This window comes from Camarhynchus parvulus, chromosome 1 (genome assembly GCF_901933205.1).
Source record: "Camarhynchus parvulus chromosome 1, STF_HiC, whole genome shotgun sequence".
NCBI classification, from domain to species: Eukaryota; Metazoa; Chordata; class Aves; order Passeriformes; family Thraupidae; genus Camarhynchus; species Camarhynchus parvulus.
The window spans coordinates 56,124,551-56,139,800 of NC_044571.1; the positions used below are offsets into that span (position 1 = coordinate 56,124,551).

At 40.2% G+C, this 15,250-nt stretch overlaps 1 protein-coding gene across 2 annotated transcripts in view; it reads right to left on the reverse strand.

Annotated features, from left to right (window-relative positions):
• TDRD3 (tudor domain containing 3) overlaps positions 1 to 14,206 on the reverse strand; it is a 93,293-nt gene extending 79,087 nt beyond the window's left edge. The window contains exon 1 of one of the 2 annotated variants that reach the window (XM_030959060.1): positions 13,982 to 14,206. In XM_030959060.1, coding sequence (XP_030814920.1) covers positions 13,982 to 14,022 — 41 coding nt within the window. In that variant the 5' untranslated portion in view covers positions 14,023 to 14,206. The remainder of the gene's footprint in view (positions 1 to 13,981) is intronic. The other variant, XM_030959067.1, reaches the window with a different exon arrangement.
• Positions 14,207 to 15,250: the final 1,044 nt, after the last annotated feature.

A 15,250-nucleotide genomic window follows, 5' to 3' on the forward strand; every position in this document is an offset into this window, starting at 1 on the left:
GTAAAATCTTACTTTATTACCACACAAAAGCAGCACTGAACCATAAAACTACAAAATGAAACTTGGAAACATTATTAATTGCTATTTTGTTATTAAAGCATGTCTTCCATACCAGTGTCAAAGACCTGGACTACTTCTATTTCAAGACACTTCATATTAATTTCAGAAATAATAAAAGCTTAACATGCCCAGTGTTTGCTCACTCAAAAAGCAAGATGCTAAGAAAATACCTTCAGTTTTATTCAAAGCATTTAAAACAGAATTTTATGACCAACAAGAATAGCTGCTATAGTGGGCACTGCTCTTAGACAATCAATTCAAGTGCTCTAACTAAAAAACCTTAGCTTTTCAAGACACATCCCTCCCTCCTACATATCAAAACTGGCACAAACAAAAAAGAGAAGCTACAATCTGCTTAGAAGAAAAGGATGAAAGATGAGGATCACTACTGAAACAATGAAGTATATCAAAACTGAAATGCCAGGCAGAAAGTAATTTCTTTTACAGCTGCAGTCATCAATGCTTAAAACACACACATCCCTATTACTATTGCTGCATAATTTTAACTCAGCATAGAAAATTCTGGATACAGAGCAGTATCTTCAACCCTGCAAAGGTGCCCTGTTTACTTTTATTCTACTTTGTGTTAAAATAACCATTTCTACAGACCTTTAAAACTAGATTTATAGCATATTTACAGAATATGACTCAAAAGTAAGCGGCATGAAGGCATGCGCTCTTGCAATGTAAAAGAAGACACAAAGACTTGTTTACAATTAATCTGAAAAGCTCTACAGCAACAGAGATTAATGTATTCCTAAAAAAATACTACTGCACTATGTGGTATTCCAAAGGTTATATCCAAGTTGCAGTTCATCAGTCCTGTGTTTTAATCCAGCAGGTAGATAAACACCACACTCACCAAAAAACCCAGCACTCACTCCCTGCCCATGTTTGGGGTGAAATTGCAAAATTTAGAGGTGACCACTGTACCAGGCTGTACCATCCCACACACCCTACTACCATCCATAGCTACCTAAACCCAGGGGCAAATGTCTGTGTCATATTCTTAAATAGTTGTTACAACCTGAACGACCTGAAACACATTCAGGAGACACAGCAATAGGAACATGCTGGTTTGAACGTGCCGAGGATACTAAAAGTTCCTGCAGAGCTACTGCAATTATCCTGGAGGAGAGGGGAAAGATGGAGGAGTGTCTCCCCTGCAGCTACAAGTGTCTGAGGAGGAAAGGGGCACAGTGCAATTATTCCTGGCTCCCGTAGATGGCTCCCGAAGCTCGGAGATGGCGGCAGTGCAAGCACAAGCACCGCAGCAATCTCACAACCACAATGTAACCGGGAGCCAGCGCTACAAAATTCAACACAATGAAAAGCTCAACCCAGCCCCCAGAGGCGATCAACAGCGCAGAATTGTTACTTATACAACATATAGACGCTTATACATATATACACTTAGACATTTAAAGCAAGTATTGTCGATATACAACACAGCTCTACACACACAAATCAATACTGTAAACCAAGGGTAGGTGAAGATGAAATATTTGAAAGAATATTTTACTGTCATGAGACACTGGAAGAGACTGCACAGTGAAGCTGTGGATGCTTCATCCATGCAAGTGTTCAAGGCAAGGCTGGATGTGACTTTGAGCAATCCAATCTAGAGTCTAGTGGAATGTGTCCCTGCCCATAGTAAGGGGTTGGATGGAAGCAGGTCATTATTAAGGTCCCTTCCAACCCAAGCCATTCTGTAACTCTGCAATTACAACAAATTTGTTTCAATATGCTACAGTCAGATCTTCCACTGTTTCAAACCCTTATGTCCCACACTGGGTGCCAAAAAAGGACTGTGATGATTTAATCAGCAGGTAGCTAAACATAACACAGCCACTTGCTCATTCCTTCATGCACAGTGGAATGGGGAAAAGAGCTGGCGAAAAAAAAAAGTGAAATTTGTGGGTTAAAATAAAGATAGATTAATAGGACACAAAAGGAAGAAAAATAATAAAAATTATATTAATAATTAATTAATATATACATAAGTGAAGCTCAATGCAGTTGCTCATCACTTATAGGCCAAGGCCCAGCCAGTTCCCAAGCAGCAGACCCTGATCAGCTTTCCCCCTAGTACATACACATTGACCATCATGCCATATGGTATGGAATATCCCTAGGGACAACTGGGGTCAGCTGTCCTGGCTGTATCCCATCCCAACTCCTTGTGACCACCAGCAGGTAGGGTGGATTAAGAAGCTGAAAAGTCCCGGACAATATAAACACTGCTTGGCAACAACTAAATCATCAGCATGTTCTCAACAGTATTCTCATCCTAAATCCAAGTACAGGTTTGTAAAAAATGAGAAGATCATAATCCAAATGACTGCAAAACCAAGTTAAGCATCCATAAGTGCAGTCTAAACATGCTATCAGGAGCATACTTTTCCTAACTGTATTCTTTCATTACAATGTTTAGTTATGCCCACAGAGTTGTAATAGAGAAAACATTTTTTCAAAGTTAGTAAAAATTTAAAGACTACTTTGCAGAAGAGAAAATATGCATTGCCCTTCACTACTACTGCTACAAATAAAGTGTAAAAAAATCTGCCATGGTAAGACACCAAATTATATTCCTTTTCATACTGTTTACCTAAATGTTCTTTGAAGTAACAGGCAAAAATCAGGTACTGAAGTAGCTAACCCCTACAATTTATCTTCATATTCTTTGGTTTAATAAATACTTCCAATTTAGTATTTTGGCATTGCAGGCTCAAGAAGAGAAAGGATTTAAATTAAGGGCTCTAGCATTCAAGATTCATATAACCTCCCAGCCAGATGATGTGTAACCAGAGAACAAGATATGTTCTTTATACTCCTGCTTTTTTTTGAATGATCCTCTAATCAAGCTCTCACTTCCTTCCCAAGTCAAACACAGAAACACTTCATCTGATAGAAAATTACTTTCTGTTCTGTCAATAAGTTTGGGGGCCGAGGGGAGGGACAGACAGCTATTACTGTTATTAAAAGATAAAAATTATTATAAGAATCAAACAACATTGACACATAGTAATTCTGAACAGAGAAAAAATATCTGCAAGACACTTAAGAGTAGAATTATGCAGTTACAAAGCACTAAGTTCATGTCTAGTACAACAGCATGAGGAAAATATGACCACAGCTAAAGCATAACAGCAATTACTCTTCTAGACTAAATTAAGCTTTTTCCATTTTGTCATGTTATGATCATATGGTGGCATGGTTTAATTAGGAACTAAAACATAAATTAAGAAAACAGAACAGAGACTAAAGTAGGGTTCAGAAAGACATTATCTTTCCTTCTTTTCCCCATTCCCAAACCCAGAGAAAATCACATACTGATAAACTGTCAGCAGCATTCTCCAAGGAAATCTTTTTCCCTAAGTGTCCAAAATCATAAATGAGCATCAACTGCAAATTTCTGCAACAGTTATTTGATCAAGGCTGAACTCAGTGGATTTACAAAACTTAAACTCAAGCATAAAAACACATTCAAGTTCTTCTTTCTTCATTTGCTTATTCCAGACAAATTATCTCTATTTTAGACAATTCTTCAAAATTAAATTCTGAAACATATGCCAGAAATTTTTCAGACCAAACTCAGAATGAGAGATTTCTTTGGCCATTAACAAAGAGATTACTACAAACTGTTACTACTATTTAATGACACAACAATTGACTGAAATCATTTTATGCTACATATTCAAGAATTATTTAACTACTAAACAAACCCAAACCTGTTTATCTTAAAATATTAAGTATAAGCAATGATGCCTCCACTTTCTTCACTTACTCTGATTTTCATAGTTACAAACAAATCTGATGTTATTCCTTATCAAAAACTGTAGATAGCACTCAAGTGAAAAGCTGCAGAGGTATTTGGCAAGTGTGTGCCAAAAGGCAGAATTCCAGGCTGTTTCTTACACAAGCTGAACTGCAATTCTCTAATTTATCAAAACCTACCTGTGTATTACATATATGACTGTGTATCATACCTTACATCTGAATTTAAAAACACAACTTCAAATAAGTTTTAAAACCAAGAATCATGACTGTGCTCATTATACATTCTGTTTTCAATGAAAAGCAGCTTGATGCATCATATTTTTACATAAGGATCCTCTCCTCATTTCTTAGCAGCTCACTACTTCAACACAAAGTGTGCCTCATTCAGAAATCACTACTCTGCACAGTCAGAACCAGACCCTTGAAAATCACCCACCTTCTCTTCAGCTCCTTCACTGATATTTTCCCCCCTCACACTCTTCTCCAAATAACAGTTAAATCCAAAACTTCACACTTGCTAGTACTTTCAGCTGTATAACAGAAAGTGTGCTAAGAGGAAAAATGTAATGGTCATTAGCATTTTAATTCTAAAAAGTAGTTTAAAGTTCACCTCTGCTTTGTATTTAAAACTGTCTTGGACACAGTATCATAGTTCCAAAAGTAAAAAAAAAAAGTATTACTTGGACACTCTGAGTAAACTTAACTGCCCTGATGCCTTTTAAAGTCTCCTGTACTCCCACTGTACAATGAACCTAATAGAAATTACAGCTACATCAACCAAAAGAAGTGAAAATGTGCTTCCATAATAAATGGTAATTTCCATTTCTATCTTCCTCACAAGCAATACCATGAAACAAGATGATCCACCTGCTGAAAGATGTATTTTACCTATTCAGTACACTGCCATCAATATCAGAGCTAAGTGATTTCATATCCTCATTAAATGGGAGAATAACATTATTAATGCCTTTCATAAGGGTACTGGATAATGCACACTTCTAGCCTGTGATTTAATGCTGTATCCCAATTTACATCTCTAAGTATTTAAACACTAAGATCACACATTGTATTTTACAACGGTAGAAGAATATAACACAGTGAAACTTCAGCAGACTGAAAAAAACAAGTGAACATGAGTCTCTAACAACTACTTAATAGAAGAGATTTAGTGATAACACAGGCATACTGTTATCTAACAGTAATAGCTGTGATGCAAAAATGTCAAACTTTTCCAGGTAACACACAGAGATATGCCCAAGATAACCTCACTAGCTCCAACCTTTGATAAGATAAGCTTCCAGCAAGCAGCACTGCTGTAAACAGCAGATGCTAGAAACAGCCCCTGCAGTCAGAAACTGCTGGACAAGAGCTCTTGCAAGCTTTCTGCTCCTTGAGAAGATTTGCTACTCCATGATTCATAACAGGCCAACAGGCCACAGTAATTTGACATACAAAAGTCACAACACTGTGGAGGGTTTACTTTGCTCATGTAACAAAATTCTTAAAATTCTTTTTTTCTTTTCTTCTCAGATACAAGCTGTGAACACTTTCTCACTCACATTTTCCCAAGAAATTGCTGGCAGCCACCCTGAAGTGCTAAGTTGAACACAAATATACTAAGTCTGGGGCCATGCCAAAGACACAGCTGCCCCGCCACAGAGAGTATCTTGAAGCTGTCTTAACACACATGGCTTTTTCTCCTCTGGCTTTCTTCAACAGCTTTTTTTTTGGATATGACACAGCACTAGAAGCTCGAGCTGCTCCTGGAGCACTAGGAGACAAACAAGAAGAAAGAAGAAGCCAGTCTTGACCACTGCCCCCAGACAGCACTCCCTCACAAAGAAGTGAGTTCAGCAGTCTGTTTCCCAATAAGTCTTCACTTGCTGTCAGTTAATGCCATCACTGTCATTTCCAAAACCTAGGCTACATTTCCCAAAGTCAAGGGTTCACAATGATGCCAATACAAGAACACCCGTCATGCTTCAATTACTTACCAGTGCTACAAAGATTATTTAAACCACTTTCTTTTTCCTTAAACGTGCAAAGAAGCTCAAAGGTTGTACATCAGTCCTAGAGCCGTCCAGTCCTCCTAAAATCTGACACCTCATGACTATGCATTACATTAAGAACATAAAAAGTGATTAGAAACATGCATATACTATTCATCCCCTGGAGAGCCTTTCCTTCTTCCTGTCAGCTCTATTAAAATGACTTTTACTGGAATTAAATATGCTCCTTTTGCTCCAAAGAAGTAGAAAATGTACTATTCCTGAAAGTTTGAACAATATGCATAGCTTGGAGAATCAGTTTTAAATTTATTTTAATCCTATTGCTATGACAATCACAGAAAAAAATAACTGATGTATAGGATATTTAATATCTAATGTTTCCAAGTGTAATTCTCTCTAACTAAAACTTCAGGACAGCTTCCTACTCCTATGTACTCCTACATGTATTATTTACATAAAGCCGTATTTTAACCAGCAGTAATGCACAAAATATACACAGAAAATACTAATGAATATCACTCTGTTATCAGTATGAACAATAACAGTACCTTACTCCAAGATCACCAGCTACTTTCCCACCAGCTTGCTGCTCAAGTACTCACTGTCTGGGGAGTGTGAGCACACAGAAATGGAAGAGATAAAAAATCTGTCTCAAGAGTCTTATAACATGATTTCAGAACACAAAGACTTTGCAAAGCTCTGTCTCCTGAGATCCAGTTCATCTATATGCAACATCTACTCCAAATGCCTCAAATTTCCGCATTCTAGATAACACCGGCCTTCTGACTAATAATTTAAATTACCATGAAATATGTTTAAAAGAGCCTACTTTTACTCAAATGGTAAGATACTGACCTTCAGAAAACTTTAGACTTCTTAAACACATTGCTGCTTTTATTAATTCACCCTTTCATTGAGAAGTTCTTTGGGTTTGCGGGTAAAGGCAAATAATAATCAAGCATGCTGCTGCTAATTCTATCCTTCCCTCAAATCCCTACCAAAATCACATTAACACTACATTGAGAAACAAATTTCTCTGAGGGAAAAGGTAAATCAAGCCAGAACAATAAATCTCAATTGTGTAACAAGCTCCACCCCATCACCTTGCTTGTGTGATGATATAAACTAGTTTAACAACAGAAAAATTGTTTATGTATTATGAAACTCAGTGGACAGGAGGTAATGTGCAGTTTTTAATATGAGCTCTTCAAAGAGCACCAACACAAAAAGAGGTAGAAAGAAGGAAACTAGAATGTCACTGAGTCAAACCCATTAAGTAACACTTGCCCTAACAAAGTATTTGCATCCCATCAGGAAGGCTAAGCCTAAGAAATACAATGCTAAGTAAATAACTTCTGAAACAAGACTCAAAACGTTCAAAATTCCAAGAACTCTGAAAAGGAGACTAGCTATGGGAAGCCTACACGTTTCCAGGGAACGCGTTGATTGGAAAGAATCAATGCGAGACACACTATACCAAGAAAAGTCGGGACACTGAAAAGGTGGGCGTTAAAAGGAGAACTGAAGCAATTTAAAGGTCTTTAACTTTAGATCTGTTGCAAGTGGAGTAAGCTTTTTTCTTTCCTCCTTTTTTTTTCACAGTAGCAACAATTTCATTCTAAGTTGCAACAATTCTATAAATCAAGAACACTTATATTAGTGTTTTAGCTTCCTAGCAGAGAAACCAGCAGGTGTAGTCTGTGTTCCCCAAGACAGTGCATAAATCGATTCAAGATCTCACATAAAAAGATGCGGGGAGAGTCTCTCCCAGCAACTGATGAAAACCAGAAGGGTGAGCTGCAGCAAGGCAGTGGAAATCATAGCTGAGATGGAGTACATAGGGGACTGTCACACTTGCTTTGCCTTTTCACTCTGTTACCAACAGTTCAGTTCATTTCTCTCCAAACCCTCGCTCCCTCTTCCCTCATCTCCAATCAAGAGGAGAAAATCCTTTTCTTCAGAACTATGGTGTGAGGACACTTACCTAACAATATAAAAATAAGAACATAAATGGTGTTTTAACTTATGCAGTCTAGGGCTATCTAACACAGTTCCATTTTTGTCAAGGGTGGCCAGAGACAGATGATCTAGGTCAAGAATGCAAACCACAACAAATATTTAGACATAAAATGTCCACAGTAATTCCTGACTATCAGCCATTTTAGAGCTGGTAGTCCAACTTCACTGTAGAGTTCAGTATTCAGTGCAACTATCCCTACCTGGCTTTGCCTAATTACAATTTTAAACTCACACTTTTTCTGCTCCACAATATCATGTGGCAAATAAGATCCACAATTTAATTACACATTGCTTGACAAGCTACTCTCATTTTCATCAGGTAGCACGTTTTATTCACCACGTGGCCTAATTCTTGTCCTGAGAAAAGCAGCTACTCTTGCTTCCTACTCATCATTTCTTTATGATCTATGGATTTTATAGATCTCTATCATCTCTTCCCTACTGTTCTGTTTCTCAGCACAGAGTATCTCCCAGCAGAGAGTATCTTCCACACTTCTCATCCACTTTTCCAGTATCTATTAAACCCTTGCTGTGCTGGGATGATTATATTAATGCACACTGCTAATGATTTCGACAAACTACCAATGAACATAATGACCTAACAATGATTTAATTCTTTGTGAACAATTCCCAACAGCTGTCTGACCACTGCCATTCTCATGTACGTATATATGTAACAGGAGCAAATTTAGAACTTATCACTCTGTAGACAGATTTGAGTTATATTCCCCTCTACGAGCAGCATTTGGCATTCACCAGAACTGAACTACACTTCCATGTGAAAGAACTGGGCAATGGCTTTGGAAGAGTTTGCTCCAAGTACCCAAAAAGTTCAGATTTTACCAATCCTCAAAGATCAACAAACTGCTACAGTGCCATAGTACTGTCACTCCTTAAGAATATTTTTAATATAATGAACCCCTTAATCCTAGCAGAAACCTACTGCTAACATTGTTCCAACATGAAGCAATCATTTATCTACCTTGTTTCTCATCTTTTAACCAACCATACTAATCCACAGGATAATCACCTGTCTTCAGCAAATAAGCTTTGGCTGAGGTCCTTAGTCAAAAATTTCACCCACTTTTAAACCAATCTGCTACTGACTTCAGTAAGTGCTTTCCAATTCTAGCACTGCAGCATTCAGTGAGCAATAACTGTGTAGGATTTGGTGAGTAAGAGATCTACTTTAATTTTATGTCCTGCCTGCAGATTACATAAACCTCACCAAGCTCACCCCTTCAGTTCTCTCTTCTGCAAACAGCAGTGTTCCAAACATTAGTCCCCTACCTCCTTCCATCTCCTTATTTTACCCATCCTTTTTTTTCAACTTTTAATTATAGCCCTAAATTTGTTTATTGTAGTTGTAACAATTCCAGCTAGTAACAGTTATTTTTCAAACACCTGGCATCTTCTTTAAAAAGAAAGGGGAAAATAGCATCTGAATTAGTTTATTGGGGTTGATTCCCTTAACAGAATGCAAAATGCTGGACCTTTTGAACTCCTCCAGAGTGAAAATGACATGGAGAATTCAGGTTCTAACTACTCATTACTGGTGACCCAGCAGGAATGCAAACTGATCAGATCAGCCAGTAAGGGATACACCTGAACAAATAAAAAATGCAATGATGTGGCATTTTGTTTTGTACTGGCATTTTGAGATTTTATGGTACCAACCAAACTTCACAAGATTTTGCACATCACAAAAGAAGTCTCAAGAATCTCAAAACAGATGCATCTCTCCTGTGAAACGAGATATTTTATGCTTGTGTCTAAGGAAAATCTTGTCTCCTGTATGAGCTTGCTCAATATGCAGGAACCAATTTCTGCTGTAATTTCCGAAAACGTTTTATTGGAATAGCAAAAAAGCATGAGGGAAAAGCAGATCATCTTGCAGAATTCTGGAACTGACTACTTTGCCAAATGCCTGCTGTGCTCTTAGAAAGTGGTGTTAGATTCATCCCTTTGAGAACTTCCTTGTGTTTCCAGGCATACACCTACTTTTGCTTTAGAGCTTGGACCACATCAGATGATTAGTCCTACAAGAGGACACATGAACAAACCAATCTTAAACCCAGCATGCAGCACATCAGTCACTTGCTGAAATACCAAAAACTCAGTTTTAAAGTCTGTTGTACATCAACTTGATATTTTTCACTTACAAAGAATATACAACCACGATGACATTTATAAAGGTTTTCTCAGGGACTGTTAAGCAGTATTCTTTTGTTTCCAAACAACTCGTACAATTCAATTTCACCTTCATCTCTGGGAGTAACTAGTCACAGCTTTGTTTACATAATCTTCAAAATACATCATGCTTTACAAGACGGTATTTTTTGTCATAGAGTCACTAATTTCTACAGCATCACACAGTTCAATAAAAAAAATCTCCACTAGTTGCCCAAGAACTCGCAAGTACATTTAGCTGTATTAAAAAAATCTTTACTTATCCAGTTTGCACCTCTTGCTTTCCTACAGAGATCAATCACCAGACCCGAGATCTGTGAACCACAGGCTAAACCTGCTGTAGGCCATGGCATATTTTTCATTTTTGACAATATGTTGGCATTTCCATATAATAAATTCCCAAGTTCTGCAAAGATCTAGGAACACTGTAGAGGTCTTGGTTTTTCATATTCTCTTGTGAAATGCCACCCAGGAAATTTAAAAAACAAACAAACAAACCAAAAAATACACCACAAAAAATTCTGTTGCAAGTCAGTAAGAAGTGATTTATGACTCGTTGTTTACATAAGGGGATGTATTCAGCAGTTCTTCTGGACTTCACTTCTAGTAATAAAACTGATTTCACTAATTCATGCTCCATTGAGGCCCATATTTTAATAAGAACTGGAAAACTGGTTCTGAAATTCATTAATGTAGCTATAACAATACAAAAGGGTAATTCTGCCACTTGGCCTTCCTCATGTTTGATAATTAAATAAAAAGTAAATACAGAACTTCTGTTCCAAGACAGAATATCTTTTTCACTGACACATAATACAAACACCTTATCTCTCCCCTAGCTGGAGCCAATATCTCATTCCAAGGAACAGTTCAGCGCATAACAAAAAGAACAGCACCAAAAAATTCAGACTTCCAATGAGAGCTGCAGGGATCTGTATTCAGAAAAACTACAATTCTGCACACAAACTACAGGGGCCTTTTACTCATTTTCATAAAACACCACCATCACCAAAAAAAAAGAAAAAAAAAGTCTCCCAACTTTACCTACCACTGTTACGTTCACTAGGTAGGGCTACTTTACCTTTCAGAAGCTGACAAAAATGTAATTGATAGACTGAAGGTAAGCATTACAAATTCAGAGACAATTTTAGAACAGATTATTCTGGCAATACCTGGTTGAGGGAGGGGAATAGATATATAATTACTGTTCAGTGTTAACGACACTTTATTACTGTTCTACTTGAAAAATAAATTTATTTTTAATTCAGAATCATCAAAGGTAAAAACTAGTTGCAGAATGAGACAAACAAGTGCTTACCTTAACTCTCTAACCTTGTAAGGCTTAAGAAACTTACTGTAAAATCCAATCAGTACAGGCAGTATTTTACAAACTAGCAGATTTTAAGCTAAGCAAGGACAACCTTTTCTTTTTTACTTGAGGTGCCATGCAGTGCTTCTGCAGTTTAATTGGGGACAGATTTTAACACATAAACTCAGTTTTGCTTTTGTACTAGAAAACTTATCATTCTGACATCAGGTGACAGCAACAGTAAGTACCAATTTGGTACAAAACATTATTTAAACACCAGTGTAGTCCGACACATAATACTACATTAAACACCACTGAAGGCTCACTCACAGATGTGTTAAATAACTCTAAGATCTAATAATATGAGAAAAATCATAAGTAAGAGCAACAGCAAAGCAGTTAGAAGCATGGATGTTCAGGTTACTACTGTTTTTTAAAGTGCATGAACACAGCTAAGCAAGATTTCCAAATCATTATTTCTTTTTCCACTCCACCTCATATTCCACAAAAGTATATGTATGAATTCCTCTCTTCTTTATACTACCCTTCCCAATGCAACTAGGTCAGGGCATAATTCCAGTGGATCTGATAATGAACCCATTACTTACCACTTCAACTTTCAGCCTCTGGCTCCCACCCTACCGAACTGCAAGAATAACAACTGTTGACAGCCATTCAAGAGTCTGTGCCCCCAAGGAGGGCAGCAAACACTGCAGAGGGACAGACTGTTTCAGAGGCACCTCATATTTGTGCTGCCAAAAACCTGAAAGCCATTTACCAATGGTACTCGTTCAGCTGAAAAGGCAGTAAAACAACTCAAGAGCTGAAAACTGTGAAAAAAAATTGAATAGGCAATAGAAAGCAAGGAATACAAACAAAGAAAATAAAACTACTTTTATGGAAAACTTTTGCATTTTTTGAGAGGTCTAAGTACAGGAAAGGATAGGGGCAAGTTTCAAGACACAGTCCAAAATTCCCCTTAAATAAGCTAATGTTATAAAAAGTAGCAGAAATAGTTATGATTATTATGATTATTTCAATTCAGCAATAGCCAGGAGCCACAGGATTGTACACCCCGGAACCACTTTGAACAATATTTCTGGATCTTGATACACTTATCCAAGAAGCCTAACCAAAGGACACCTAATTACTCTGTTTGGTTACTATTACCACAAAGTAGCAAAAGCTGGCCCAACAAACACAGCATCACCAGGGGGTTAAAGGAGGTGATTATCCCACCGTATTCAGCACTGGCATGGCCTTATCTGGAATACTGTGCACACAACTGGAAAACTATGTGAAGGTCCTTAAATATGGAGGCGGGCAACAAAGCTGATGGCATGTCCTGTGAGGAACAGCTGAAGACCTTGGCTTGTCTCCATTGGAGAATAGGAGGCTGAGGGGTAAACCCCACTACTCTCTTTCTACAGCCTCCTGGGTGGGGGAAATGGAAAGGGAGGTGCTGATCTTTTGTGTCTGGATCCAGTGACAAGATGAACAGGGATGGTTCAAAGCTGTGTCAGGGAGGGTTCAAACTGGATATTTCCTTACTGAGGGCATGGTCAAACACTGGAAGAGGTTTCCTATGGCAGTGGTCAATGTCCCAAGCCAGTCAAATGTTTAAGAGGCATTTGGCCAGTGCCCTTAATAACATACCAAGATTTGGTCAGCCCTGAAGTCATCAAGCAATTTGACTAGATGATTGTCATAGGTTCCTCCTAAGTAAATTATCCTGTTCTATTCTAAATCACAGGATACTCACTTTAACCTTTTCTGCCTTAGACGTACATGAAACCACAATCCAGGCCAACCACTAATGTAAACAATAAAACAAATATCCCCAACACACCACTGGAAATAACTTTGTGTATGTTGCTTTGTGCTTTAGCAAGTAGCACTAAACTTTACGTTCAGTGAAAAACTCTCCAAGTAGTTATGGAGAAAAGTCAGCATTGACTAATAAGTGAACCACTTCAACAAAACAATGCAATGAACAAACAAAAAAGCCCCAAACCAAAACAAAAACTTCCTACAATACAACCTCACCTCTAGGCTAGCAAATAAGCATTTGCAGCAGGTATTTGAAAAGCACAACTCGTTGAAAAACGTTGTTCCAAAATGGATATTGTGTGCCCAACGACTAGGACTCCGTAGAAAACACAAGTACCCGAGTTCAAGTCTCATGTGTGGTTCATTTACCCTGCCTTAACTCCACTTTTTCATCTTGCCTCCCTTACTGAAGGGGCGCACCGTGCAATTACCAGCCCCAGCACTACGGGCAGGCGCCAGGCCTCCGGGCGAGCTGGTCCCGGGGCAGGCGGGGAGGCTGCCGCCGATCCCGAGGGACCTCGGGGTGGCTCCGGGATAGGGGCGCCAGCCCTTCCCCGCAGGACAGGCCGGGAGCTCCTCTGCAGGACGGGCCGGCGCCAGGCCCCAAGCGCACCGGGGGCAGCACAGCCCCCTGCCCGCCACCGACGGGCTCCGAGCGAAGCTGTGGCAGGGACGCCCCCCGCACAGCACGCCTCAAACACGGGGCACTGCCCACCCCGCCCCGCCGCTCGGAGTCACCCGCGGAGGCGCAGGCGGCGGCGCGGCCGAGCTCGGCCCCACTTACCAGCCCGACTCGGAGAGCGCCGCCCGCGCCCGGTCGGCCATGGCGCCTCCCCCGCCGCTCGCCCGCAGCACTCGGGGCCGGCGGGCGCTGCGGAGACCCCCGGCACTCACTCGGACGGGGAGCAGGGACGCGGGGCCCGCTCGTTCCCCCGCCCCGCGGGCCTCACAGGGCGCTCGGGCCGGCCAGGGGGAGGGAGGGAAGGGGGGAGGGAGGGAGCGGAGGGAAGGAAGGGGCGGAGGCGGCGCAGGCAGAGACGAACAAAGCCCGCGACCGGCGGCTGCCTAGAAGCTGTTGCCGCCATCGCGGGGAAGGGAAGGAGTGAGGGCAGCGCCGGCCTCGGGCCTGCCGCGGTGTAGTGTCGGGGAAGGGTTTGTTTAAACGCGTTTCGTCTATGAATAGTATTATTGACAGTAGTGTTGTTCTGGGAAAGGCTGTCCTCAAAATGCGTGTTGCGGGTGAGGAGGGATTTTTAGAGTGGTCTGGAGCGCAGGTCCAGGTGGGGAGCAGGTGTGGGAGCTGGGGATGTTTAGCCTGGAGAAGAGGAGGCTTGGGGAGACCTTCCAGCTCTTGACACCTTCCTGAAAGAAGCTCACGGCCAAGTGGAGGTCGGCCTCTTCTGCCAAGTAAGAAATGGTAGGATGAGCATAAATGGCCAGAAAACGACGGCCTCAAGTTTGTGCCACAGGAGGTTTAGATGGGATATCAGGAAAAACTTCTTCACAGAAGAAAGAGTGAAGCATTGGAGCAGGCTGCCCAGGGAAGCGGTGGAATCACTGTCCCTGCAAGCGTGCAGAAAAGCTGTGATGTGGTCCTTAGGGGCATGGTTTGGTGGTAGACTTGGCAGTGCTCATTAATGAGTGGTTGGGCTCATTATTAATAGTCATCCCCAACATTAATGATTCTTCGTGAAAGACCGTTCCTGTGTTCCTTTTATATTTGGCAGTTTGTTGTTTGGGGTTTTTCCTTTAATGATTTGCCCTAAAATGCTAGTGTCCGATGTGAACGTTTTGGGGTTTTTTTAATCTGTCTTTTTAAAGGGAATTATACTTTAACAGAATAGCACTATTTCATTATTGCTGTTACGAGTGCCTAGTGCCCTTAGGTGCCAGTGACAGGCGAGGTGGGAGCACTGTCCCTTTGTTTACTCTGTGTTCCCAGCATCCAGAGAAACAGCCAGAAGGTGAACATGGGCAGATCAGGAGTTAAGAAAATGCTTATCAAGGCCTTGGTGCTTCGGGTTTCTGCCTGCAGGTGAGGTCAGCTGCTCTG